Source organism: Euprymna scolopes, chromosome 17, assembly GCF_053919585.1.
Source record: "Euprymna scolopes isolate OS-2025 chromosome 17, ASM5391958v1, whole genome shotgun sequence".
NCBI lineage: Eukaryota > Metazoa > Mollusca > Cephalopoda > Sepiida > Sepiolidae > Euprymna > Euprymna scolopes.
The window spans coordinates 79,293,644-79,305,668 of NC_136498.1; the positions used below are offsets into that span (position 1 = coordinate 79,293,644).

The window sequence follows — 12,025 nt, forward strand, 5'->3', positions numbered from 1 at the left end:
TACATTTCTATAGTTTAACTAATTTCCATTTCAGATTTTGATATTTATTTATATTTTCATGTTTATTTTATTGCGCTCTGGTATCAAAACGGCAGACTATGTTAATAATTGAGCAAGATCTCTTGCTTTTTTCAGAAAATTATGTAAAGTTTCGAATATTCAAGGACCTTATCAGTTTTATGCGCATGCACAAAAACCTTTGACAATGTCGTTTTCTTGTACCACTTCCAATTATAATCTATTTCATAGAGTTTGAGTATATTCTAGTGTAGGACCTGAGCGACTTTTTCGTGTCTCCATTTCTCATATTGATGGTGTGTTAACCTAGGGCATTCTGATAAAATATGCGCTTTTGTTTCTTCCCTTTCATTAAGCATCCTGCAAATCGGTGATTCTGTAACTTTGTCCATGTAGTGTTTGATAGACTCAGTGCGAGTGGCTTGTTCCTGGGCTGTCATTAAAGTTCTCTCAGTAGATCTTTTAAGATCACCTCTAACAAACCATCCCGGCTGTCATTATCTCCGAATTTAATTAAATTCTTAAAGAATACACTGTGTAGTAGGAATGCACCGATAAGCAAACCAACCAATAATCGATTAATTTTTTTAAATGAGGTTTTAATGTCAATTTATCAGCAAATTTTTTTGTCATAAATGGCACGAATATTAATTTAAGTATATTGTAAACGAAATCAACTTAAGTATTCACTGAAAGGATATGCAACGTCAGAGACGTATTTTCAAATTACACGCATGAGCTGAATTTGAGACCAATAGAGGTGAGCATATGGGCAATTTCTCTCTATTCGTTTTCTATCTAATTTACATTGTTATTTTGTACTTTAAATCACAGTAAAAGAAAATTATTACGTTATCTTTCAGTGTTTACATGATTCACCAATCTTGGTAACTGGTTTTTGCTGGAAATATTTTGATGTCAATCCCAAAAATAAGACTACGTTTGTCTGAAAGTTTTGTCAAGCCATCAAATCAAGGGGTGGCAAATCAGCAAAACTTTTATAACGACTAAAAATATATTAAACAATCTTTAAAAAATTCCACCCGGAAGAAGCAAAAGTTGCAGATAAGAAAATGAAACACAATGAAAGTTCAAGGAAAGAGATTTCAGTAACTAGTGGCAGCAACTACGAGCGAAACACCAAATTACTATAGAATCCATATTGGCCAAGAAGAAAATGTGGGACACAGTTTACAAGAGATTCATATCTGATATGAGAAATGATTGCAATATCCTGTAACAGCTGGCATTAGCTTTAATAGGATTATTGCAAAACTTTGTTCAAATTACAGTATTCCATCAAAAAAGTACTTCACAGAATAAAAAATAATTTCAGGAGCTGCTAGAAAGGACTTGTTCTGCCTTGATAGAGTTCAAAATAGACTTCGTAGCCTCGTAGGAGATGTCCTTTTCCCTTCACTGCAACCTCTATCTCACAGAAGAGATGTTGCGAGTTAGTCTCTGCTTTATTGTTATTTTCATGGCAAGTGCCCTCTCACCAAACTTTCACAAGAGACACTCGTCTAACTGAAAACACTATCAATAATTCCCCCCACTCTTTATCTGTGCCTAAACCTAAACGTAGATTCCATGAACAAAGCTTCTTTCTTAGAAGTGCACGCCTGTGGAACGGACTTCCGTTTTCCTGCTTTCCAGATGACTACTATCTGATTGTCTTCAAGTCCAATGTAAACAAGTTCTTGATGAGCCGTCCCATTTAAGTTAACAAATTTACCGAATTTCCATTACTAACGATTACTATATTGTCCAATTGACTACTGTACATTCTTAACCCTTATCCTCGAGTGGTATCTGGGCCTTGATAAGTGGTGATGCGTATGTAAAAAAAGATATATTTACAAAACTAAAAACAAAAATTCAATTGTCTCTTGCTGAAATTAAAAACATTTCTTTGACTACACGTATTTTGATAGCTACTACAAATAATGCTTCCTTTCTTAGTTTGAACTTTCAAATGACTTCGAACAGACTGTACTTAAAGTTGATCTATTTCCTGGTACACGCACATGTGAAGGATTACACAATGTTCTGGGTGTGTATAAAATCTCCAATAAAGTTTTCTTAGTTTTGCTGGATTCAGGAGCAAATATGGTTGCTGGTGTCAAGGAATGTAGTTTAGAGTCACTACCATGCTTCATACATAGATTACAACTCTCAGTAAATAACTCATCATTTTCTCAACAGGCTGTGAAGACAATAATTACAACTAACAGAAATATAGTCTCTCACTTTAACCACTCTCCGTTAGCAATTAGCAAATTAATTGAAATACATAATAAGCTTGATTTAGAAAAAAAACATAAACGTATTCAAGATGTGATCACACATAAGAATTTAACATATGCTAAAAATAAATTTAGAACAACAAAAACCTTTTGTAATGTATAGTGTTCATAATAAGATTCCTACCTTAGTTTACCAATAAGAATTAGTTTAAAAAAAATTGTCAAGTTACTGAGTCTATATGAAGAAATCACTAAACAAGCAAGTAACTGAATTTCAACTATGTCAATGATAATACCTAAACTTTTAGCTCCGGGGTTATTTATGCCACAATCTGTTCAATCTAATTCTTGTATTTCTAATTCTAGTGGAACCATTCTTACAACTCAGTAAATCAATGGAAACAAGGTTTTCATCCGATCTAAATAAGAAAACGTGTCTACTGTCCTAAGTCTAAGATTTAAATTTAAATTTCTAAAAAATGAAATAGAAAACGCCATTAAGAATTGTGTTTTACATTTTCTACTTTCTGCTGATGATAAGGAAATGGAATCAGAACACACTTCTTGAAGCTCTGATAAAGGCCAAGAAGACCAAAGTGAAAGTAAAACTGTATCTCTTTCAAATAAGTTTGATGAATTAGCCTTAAATTAGCCTAGAGTAACAAATCCAAATATAAAGTAGACAGAGGCTGGAGACTGCAACAACAAGTACGATAGAAGTGCAATCTAAACTCAAAAAGATTAATTCCATTATTCATAAATGCACAAAAGAACGTGATCATTATGTAGATGATAATCCTTGGTTGTTCATGGTGTTTTTTTTTTGTTTTTGTTTTTTTTTTTGCGGCCTTTCAAGAAGCAAATTGATTTGGTCAACATGACCTTAGGTACTTTCAGACAATATGATAGTTAAAAAGTTTCCACGTAACTAAGAAAATACTGATTGATCTAAACATAAAGGCATCTGTGCTGGTTATCGAGAGATGCTGATAGCACTGGGAATTTGGGGAGATTTTTGTCAATCAGACTCTAGGAATGACCACAAGTCATTACTAGTAAGCAATCGCTGGTGATAGCCTGTGTGAAAATTACTACTACTACTACTACTACTACTACTACTACTACTACTACTACTAATAATAATAATAATAATAATAATAACAACAATAACTAGGCTACATCAAAGGGAGGTCACTCTCATATTCTTGCCCAAGGTTGCCAGATTGGCTATTTTAAAGCCAAATTTCGCGAATTTGACATTCTTTAAAGTATGTATTTGTTTTGTTGTTTTTTTTTGTTTTTTTTTTCAAAGTGTAACGTACAGACTATTGGAAGAGGAAACAGAATAGTATATGGATAAAAATGATTAAAATTATTACCGTTTTTCCTTTCAAGAAAGACGCAGAATATTTGGTTCTTTTTTAGAGTAGTGAGCCCCCCCCCCAGAAAGACGCACATTATAATTGATTTTGGCGGATAAACTGCCATTCTATTTGTAAAATATTATTTTTTTCAATGATTTGTTTAAATACTTCAAAATTACTTATAATTTTCTCGCGACCACAAAGAAATCGCGTAATCAGACATGTTTACCTTTTAATAATGATCTTCGATTATGATAAACAAGCTGAGTTAATCAACGCTTAGTTCCTGTAGGTCTTTTTCTATGTATTTTAGTCATGCAATATACATTTTTCTTTGTTTATGTATTGAATACTATTTCAATTTAATTACCACAGATATTTATGCTATTTAACCCAAAACTAGAGATATAAAAAAGAGAAACAGAAAGACGAGTTTCGGATTTCGACACTTTATTTTATTACTTTACTAGCAGTTCAGCCCGGCTTTGCTCGTGCCCGATTTACTGTTACCCTACGTGTGAATACACTTTATGTAAGATTTCAAATATTTAGACCAAATATTGTCTGAGTAATTTAGTAGAGATCGCAGAGGTCATTTTTTTTTAACTTTGACCCCAATTTTGACCCCTTAACATTTATCATTTTGGTCTTAAATCAAAATAAAAAGTTTTACCCATGTCTAAGTTATCTACATCTAAAATTTCAAGTATTTAGACCGAAAATTTGACGGAGAAGTTTGGTAGAATCTGCAAAGGTCAACTCTTTTAACGTTGACCTTTTGGCAAATTTTTGTCCAAAGACAGATTAAAATGCTTACCACATGTCTGAATACCCGTTATGTAAAAATTTCAAATGTTTAGACTCAAAATTGGCTGAGTAGTTTGCTAGATATCGCAACCGTCAAATCTTTTGAACTTTGACCCTCTTGGCAGCTCAAATTTTCGACCCAAACTGATTAAAAAGTTTGCCATATCTCTGAATACACTTTATGTAAAATTTCAAATGTTTACACCAAAATTGGCTGAGTAATTTGATAGAGCCTACAGAGATCATTTTTAAACTTTGACCCCAATTTTGACCCCTTAACATTTATTTCTTTTTGGGCTCAAATCAAATTAAAAAGTTTGATCCATGTCCAAGTAACTTACATTTAAAATTTCAATTGTTTAGACCGAAGATTGGCGGAAGTATTTGGTAGAGTTTTAAGAAGTCAAATTGTTGAACTGTAACCCCTTGACAGTCACATTTCTGGCCGAAAAGCGATTAAAAAGGTTTTGCCTAATCTCAATACCCCTTATGTCAAATCTCGAGTCTCTCGACTGAAAATTACGACCTTCTAATGAAAATTGATAAAAAAATGTTCTCTACATGTCTGAATATCCTATATAACAAACTTCAGGTTAGTAGATCAAAAGAATATATAGGTTGAGAAGTGTCCTCACACACACATACACATTCTCACTTTTATAGATATATAGATAGATTAATTTTTTAAATTTAAATAGTTTTGCAAACTCGCTTTTTCCTGATGCAAGTAATCTAACCAGAACTCAAATTATGACCCATCGGGTCATTTTATTTTAGCTATTATTCATGAAAATACCGGTGATACTGAAACTTTTAAATATGCGGATTAGAAGGTAGTAAATGGACAGAATTAAGTTTAGAGTCCAAAGTCAAATATTACGATTCATTTGTGCGGCTAACAAAACGCAAGGAAAGAGCTACTGTTCTAACAAGAACTAAATATTTTTAAAGCTAAAATCTACCATCTTCACCGTCGTAACCATCGACCTTCACTTAACTCCTATTGGATGAAAGATGATCATGTGACCTAACAGCCAGATTTCCAACGCCGAACATCTCGAATGCTGACACGTGATACGCGCCAATAAAAATTCCTTTGTTATTCGATCCGTCTTCAGCAACCACTTCAGACGTGTATTCGCGTCTACTCTCACACTTAATTTTGGGACAGCATTTTTTTATTGGTCTGTCACGCTTAAGTGTGGAATAATATTTTGTTGGTTTGCCACAAGAAGTTTGGATAATATTTTTGCTGATCTGTGACGTTAACGTTTGACATAACACGTTTGTTGATCTGTCACGTGTGTGAAATAATATTTTGTTTGTCTGTAACGCTAAAATTTTAAATAACATTTTTGCTGATATGTTACGCATTTCCATAAGGAGCTACGACTGTTCATTAAGTGGCTCGTTGGTCTGTAAGGCTTAAATTTAAAATAGAATTTTCGTTGGTCTGTCACAAGTTTAAAATAACATTTTTATCGATAATTGTGCAGATTGAATAGGCGTATTTTAAAAAGAAAAGTCTTGTTTTTCTTGCTATTTATTTCTTTCCCGCACCGAGAAATGTAACACTAGGGTCGGAAAATGGGATTGAAAAGTCAGCGATCCAAAAGTGGAGCACTCTGGCCATACAAAAGATGCTTGTGCAACCCCGTTGACAGTTTTTTTTTTTGTGTCTCCGAAAGTAAAAGTGAAAATATATACCTAAGTTTGGCTACTACGACATTGTCGAGGAGATTAACCATACATCGCTCTGAAAACAGTGCTATATTTAACTACTTGACTAATCAAAATGTATGCCCCTTGTCTCGATTTATTCAGTTGACAACATACTTGAACAGACCGATAATAAACGAAAACTTAAAAAACCAAAAGCATTACTAATAAAAACAAAAAACATTACTATAAATAGACTTTACCAATAATAGTAACATTCTTAAATGTTAGTTATTAAAATAATTACCCAATGAAATAAATACACACGTTATTAAAAAAAAAGGAATATAAATTGCTCAAAACCAGTTAGAGTAATCTCTCGCCGACGATGAATCCAGAAGGTCTGGAGAATACTCAGACTTACAATAAATCTGATAATTACATCAGTCAGTTTCTGCCAGAAATAAAGACGGTTTTTCGGAAGTTGGAAAAGGTCAAAAGCAGAATTAATAGACAAAAACGTTTATTTTATTTATGGAATATGCTAAAGAGAAAAAATGCTGCATATATATATATATATATATATATATATATATATATATATATATATATATATATATATATATATATATATATATGTATATATATATGTGTGTGTGTGTGTGTGCGTGTGTGTGTGTGTTAAACTTCGAAACATATCATGTCTATAGATAACTTAATTTTATTTTTATTTTTAAATTATTACGTAAAATATTTAAATAAATATTTCAATAACAAATTAATTACAAATAGTACGTCCCAAAAATGTGGGGCGACTAGAATATAAACAAAGGGCAGATAACCTGTCCATTTAAAGCACTGAGGGAGTGAAAAAAGTACCACAGAATTGCTTATAAAAACAAATGAATCAACGATCTTATATATATATATATATGTGTGTGTGTGTGTGTGTGTGTGTGTGTGTATGTGCGTACACACATATGTATATACACATATATACACACACACACATACATACATACATACATACATAATACATACATACATACATAATGAATCGCCATTCATCAAGGCCAAAAACATTTACAAGATAGATGTTCAGTTGAATTAATGAAAAATTACTGTGGCATCTCTCTGCTCAGCGTTGTCGGAAAGGTCTTCGCTCGCGTTGTATTGAAAAGACTACAGCCACTTGCAGAGTGCAATGCGGTTTTCGAGCAGAACGGTCAACTGTTGGCATTACGACAACTACAGTAGAAGTGTCCAGACCAGAGGAAACCATTGTACCTTAGGATTGAAAATAATGAATGGAATGAACAAAGTTTAATTAGTTATGGGGACAGTAGAGATCTACCAGTAGCATATGTCTATGAGACAGCGGTTATAGAGAACCAGAGATCTATATACTATAGATATTTATAGCGAAGTTCAGTTAAGCGATATGGCGAAGTCCATTTAGTACTTCTTCAAACAAGAAAAAGTACTTTTAGCTTTATCTCATTAGACGTGACAACAATACTCCTTGGATATATCTAACTCTTGATACAATCTTACATATATATATATATATATATATATATATATATATATATATATATATATTGTTGTTGTTGTTGTTGTTCTTCTTCTTCTTCTTCTTCTTCTTCTTGGCGGCGGGGGCGGCGACCTTCAGTCTAGATAGACGATGGCAAATCGCGCCTAAAGGTTGTCATGAGTAGTGGCAACTGTTGCTGTGACTGAGCAGACCGATGCAGGAGCGGCAGATTCAGTTTCACTTTCCACAGAGATACATTCTGTCATGCTCTGCTGCTGCTGCTATTCTTTTGAGCCTGCCTCTCTTCTCCACCCACAGTTCATCTCTTCTCTCCTCGCTAAGCTGGGTACATTTATTAACTTTGACCCTCCAGGAGTCACGGTCTGCAGCATAGGATTCAAGGCCAGCAGGGTCGATATTGCCGGATTTTAAGTCTCTTTTGTACACATCCTTAAATCTGAGGAGTGGTCTAGCGGTTGGTCTGCTGCCGGCTAAGAGTTCGACATCCAGAATGTCTTTGGGGATTCGGCTATCCTGCATGCGAACGATGTGCACTAGCCAGCGCAGACGTCTCTGAGAAATGAGGGCAAACATGCTTGGAAGATTTGCTTTGGCAAGAACGTCTTTGTTCGGAACGGGGTTCTGGCATCCAAAGGCACGCCAAGAATCCTCCCTATGCGTCTCTCCAGCAAATCAGGCCCAGTGAATATCCTGAGTATCTACGCTCCCACTCTAAACTCTAGTGCTGAGGTAAAGGACAAGTTCTACGAGGAGCTAGAGAGTATCACAAAGACAATTTCTGCCTCAGATAAATTATACCTCCTCGGTGATTTCAATTTCCGTATCGGAGCCGACCGTGACTCCTGGCCTAGTTGTATCGGTCATTTTGGCATCAGCAAGATGAACGAAAATGAACAGAGACTCCTCGAGCTGTGTACATTTAATGACTTATGCACCACAAACACATTTTTCCAAAAAAAAGCCATATCACAGAGTGCCTTGGCGGCACCCCCAGTCCCACCATTGGCACCAACTGGATCTCATCATTACCACCACAGTGCAGATTGCGATACTGACCACGCGATAGTTGCAGCTAAAGTCTGTATCAAACCAAATAAAATCCACAACACCAAGCAAAAAGGACGACCCCGCATAAATATAGACTTCACCTCCTTTCCTAACGCGTGCGCACGCTTTGCAGACTCACTCCAGGAAAACTTAAAAGACTGTCCAACCAATATAGCGGAAGAGAGATGGGGACACATTCGTGAGGCCATCTACAACTCTGCTATGGACACCTTTAGTAAGCAGGAGAAGAAGAATCCAGACTTGTTTCAAGCCATGGATGAGCTGGATAATCCCCCCTGGCAAACTCACTGAAGCTATTGACACCCTTGCTAGTGGAAAAGCTCCAGATGGTGATGGTATTCTACCTGAAATCATTAATGCCGGAAAAAATACAGTTCTCCTTGGTCATCTCTATCAACTTCTGCTCCAGTGCTGGGAAGAGGGTTCGGTTCCGCAAGACATGCATGGCACCAACATTACAACGCTTTACAAAAATAAAGGTGATTGTAGTAATTACTGTGGCATCTCTCTGCTCAGCGTTGTCGGAAAGGTCTTCGCTCGCGTTGTATTTAAAAGACTACAGCCACTTGCAGAGTGCAATGCGGTTTTAGAGCAGAAAGGTCAACTGTTGGCATTACGACAACTACAGTAGAAGTGTCCAGACCAGAGGAAACCATTGTACCTAGCTTTTATTGATATCACAAAGGCATTTAACTTGGTTAGCAGGAGCGGCCTCTTTGTGCTACTACAAAAAAAAAAAAAAAAAATAGGATACCCCCTCCTAAAAAGAAAACTCCTGAGAATGATAACCTCTTTTAATGAAGACATGAAAGGCTCCGTCAAATTCAATAAATCACTTTGAGAATCTTTTCCCATCTTCAGTGGTGTGAAACAGGGCTGTGTTCATGCCCCAATTCTTTTTGGCATATTTTTCTCACTTCCGCTGCTGGAGATGGAAGCCTTTTCAATCTGGCCCGCCTACGTGCAAAAACTAAAGTCTGCATGGCCCTTATCAGGGAAATGCTGTTTGCAGATGATGCAGCATTAGCGGCCCATTTTGAGGAAGCTCTCCAACAACTCATTGAGCGCCTCGCCCATGCTTGCAACGAGTTTGGTCTGACAATAAGCCTCAAGAAAACAAATGTCATGGCTCAAGATGTCAGTAATGTCCCATTCATATCCATTGGCGATCACCCACTGGAGGTGATGAACGACCTCACCTATCTAGGCTCCATTATTTCTAACAACCTCTCACTGGACGCTGAGTTAAACACCCTCGTCGGAAAGCAGCAACAGCTATGGCCTGCCTGACCAAGAGAGCGTGGGGTAACAGCATGCTAACCATAAGCACAAAGATGAGGATATATCAAGCCTGTGTTCTCAGCATATTACTCTACTGCAGTTAGACAGGGACCCTCTATAAGCATCCAGAATGCAGACTAAACAGACTAAATGCCTTCCATCTGCGCAATCTAAATAAGATCTTAGGCATATATATATATATATATATATATATATATATATATACATATATATATATATATACACGCACACACACACACACACACACACACACACACCCACACACACACACACACACACACACATATATATATATATTATATATGGTATAATGGAAAAATATATAGGTACTTGCAGCTTCTCTTCCAATTTTCGGATTTTAATCATGTCAAATCACACTTCATTTCCTTTTGACGGATTGATTGTTGCTATTTTTTCTGATGATTTAACGGCATAATAGATTCACTGATTGATATAATAATTAAGTGACTGATTTTGCGCTACGAAACAAATACTGTCAAGAATTAAAGGAAATACTGTCAACTGAATTAAAGGAATAAATTATAAAATGGCCAACATCACGAATTTTGGAATATAACTTTTTTGTCATTTATTCTATATATATATATATATATATATATATATATATATATATATATATATATATATATATATATATATATATATACTAGCAGAAGTACCCGTCGTTGACTGGGTTCAAAAAAAGCCTACAGAAAATGGACTGTGATTGATGAAAGTATGGTAGGTTATGAAAAGGAGGGGGTTGTAAAGAGATTTTGATACTCAAAAATTTTACCCTAAGCAAAATATGATGAAAGTAAAGATCATTTTCGCAAAAAATATATCTTTTTATATATCAACTTTGTTTCCATTCGTAGCCAAGAGTGACCAACAAAATGATGTTTCCTTACAAAGAGAAAATGTTATATATATAATAATATAAATATACAAGAAATAACTGTTACCATAGTCAATAAAAGTTACTTTTATGGTAGAAAAGTTCATTGGTTTGTATTTTTAAGTAGTTTGTAAAAAATGTTTTGTTTTTTTTTAATTCACGAACCGGTTTTAAAAGAATCAATATGGCAGCGACCTTGAAATGGAGAGCCCCGTTTTCAATTTGAAGGAGGGGCACCTAAGCATTCTGTGTTAACAATTTAAGAGAGTTCCGTCAACATAAGGAATATTTATAAACATATTTTAATGTTTTCCGTTATTTTGTGCTTGAGGAATATTCGATTATGGCATGTGTAGTTTATATAAAAATTCATTTAAGTAGTTATCGCCTAAAATTTCGTTTTAATTTCGATTCGCCGAAATTATTTCAAGTAAAGAGCATTAAAAACTATTTCAAAACAAAAAAAAAACATGAACTGAACTTTTATTGACTATGGTAACATTTATTTCTATTATATATTTTTTCAAGTAGTCGTTTGTTGGCTTTTCTGATAAACACTCTTACTAAATAATATCGACGAAATATCAAAAAACAAAGAAACAAAAACAGTTTGGAAAAATAATGAAGCTTTACTTACTTCATTAAAGTAATCCGAAACAGCAAAATGGGATATTTAAAAAGTAAACACGTATTACTTTAGTTTTTTAAAGCAAAGAATCGATATCAATATGAATAAGAAGAAAATGGCGCTCTTTTCAAGCAGAACAGCTTCGTTTCAGTTTTACAGTATTGAACGGTATAGTATTGCGCCTTCAGAGTCAGGGTTTACTATTGTAATGTAAAGAACACGCAGAAAGGGTTGTATCAACTGAATTCCTTCTAGAACACTGACAAAAAAAACTTGAACAGAAGGTTATGTTTTTAAAAAGACACGTAATGACGTGAGCAGGATTTTTTCCTTCTTTTGACACGATAACAAGTAACGTTCTTATTTTTTATTATTTATCTATTTTCGAAAGAGTGTCACGTGCAAGTGGAGAAGGAAAAAACAAAGTTATGCAAAATTTGTCGAGAATTGTCTAAAGTTCCGACTTTTTTTTTTGCTTTC

General features: G+C 34.7%; 1 protein-coding gene across 1 annotated transcript; it reads left to right on the top strand.

Moving 5' to 3' along the window:
* Positions 1 to 8,303: 8,303 nt before the first annotated feature.
* Positions 8,304 to 9,008, top strand: LOC145297017 (protein CFDP2-like). The gene has a single exon (XM_080143239.1). The coding sequence runs from the start codon at positions 8,304 to 8,306 to the stop codon at positions 9,006 to 9,008; it is 705 nt and encodes a 234-aa protein (XP_079999365.1).
* Positions 9,009 to 12,025: the final 3,017 nt, after the last annotated feature.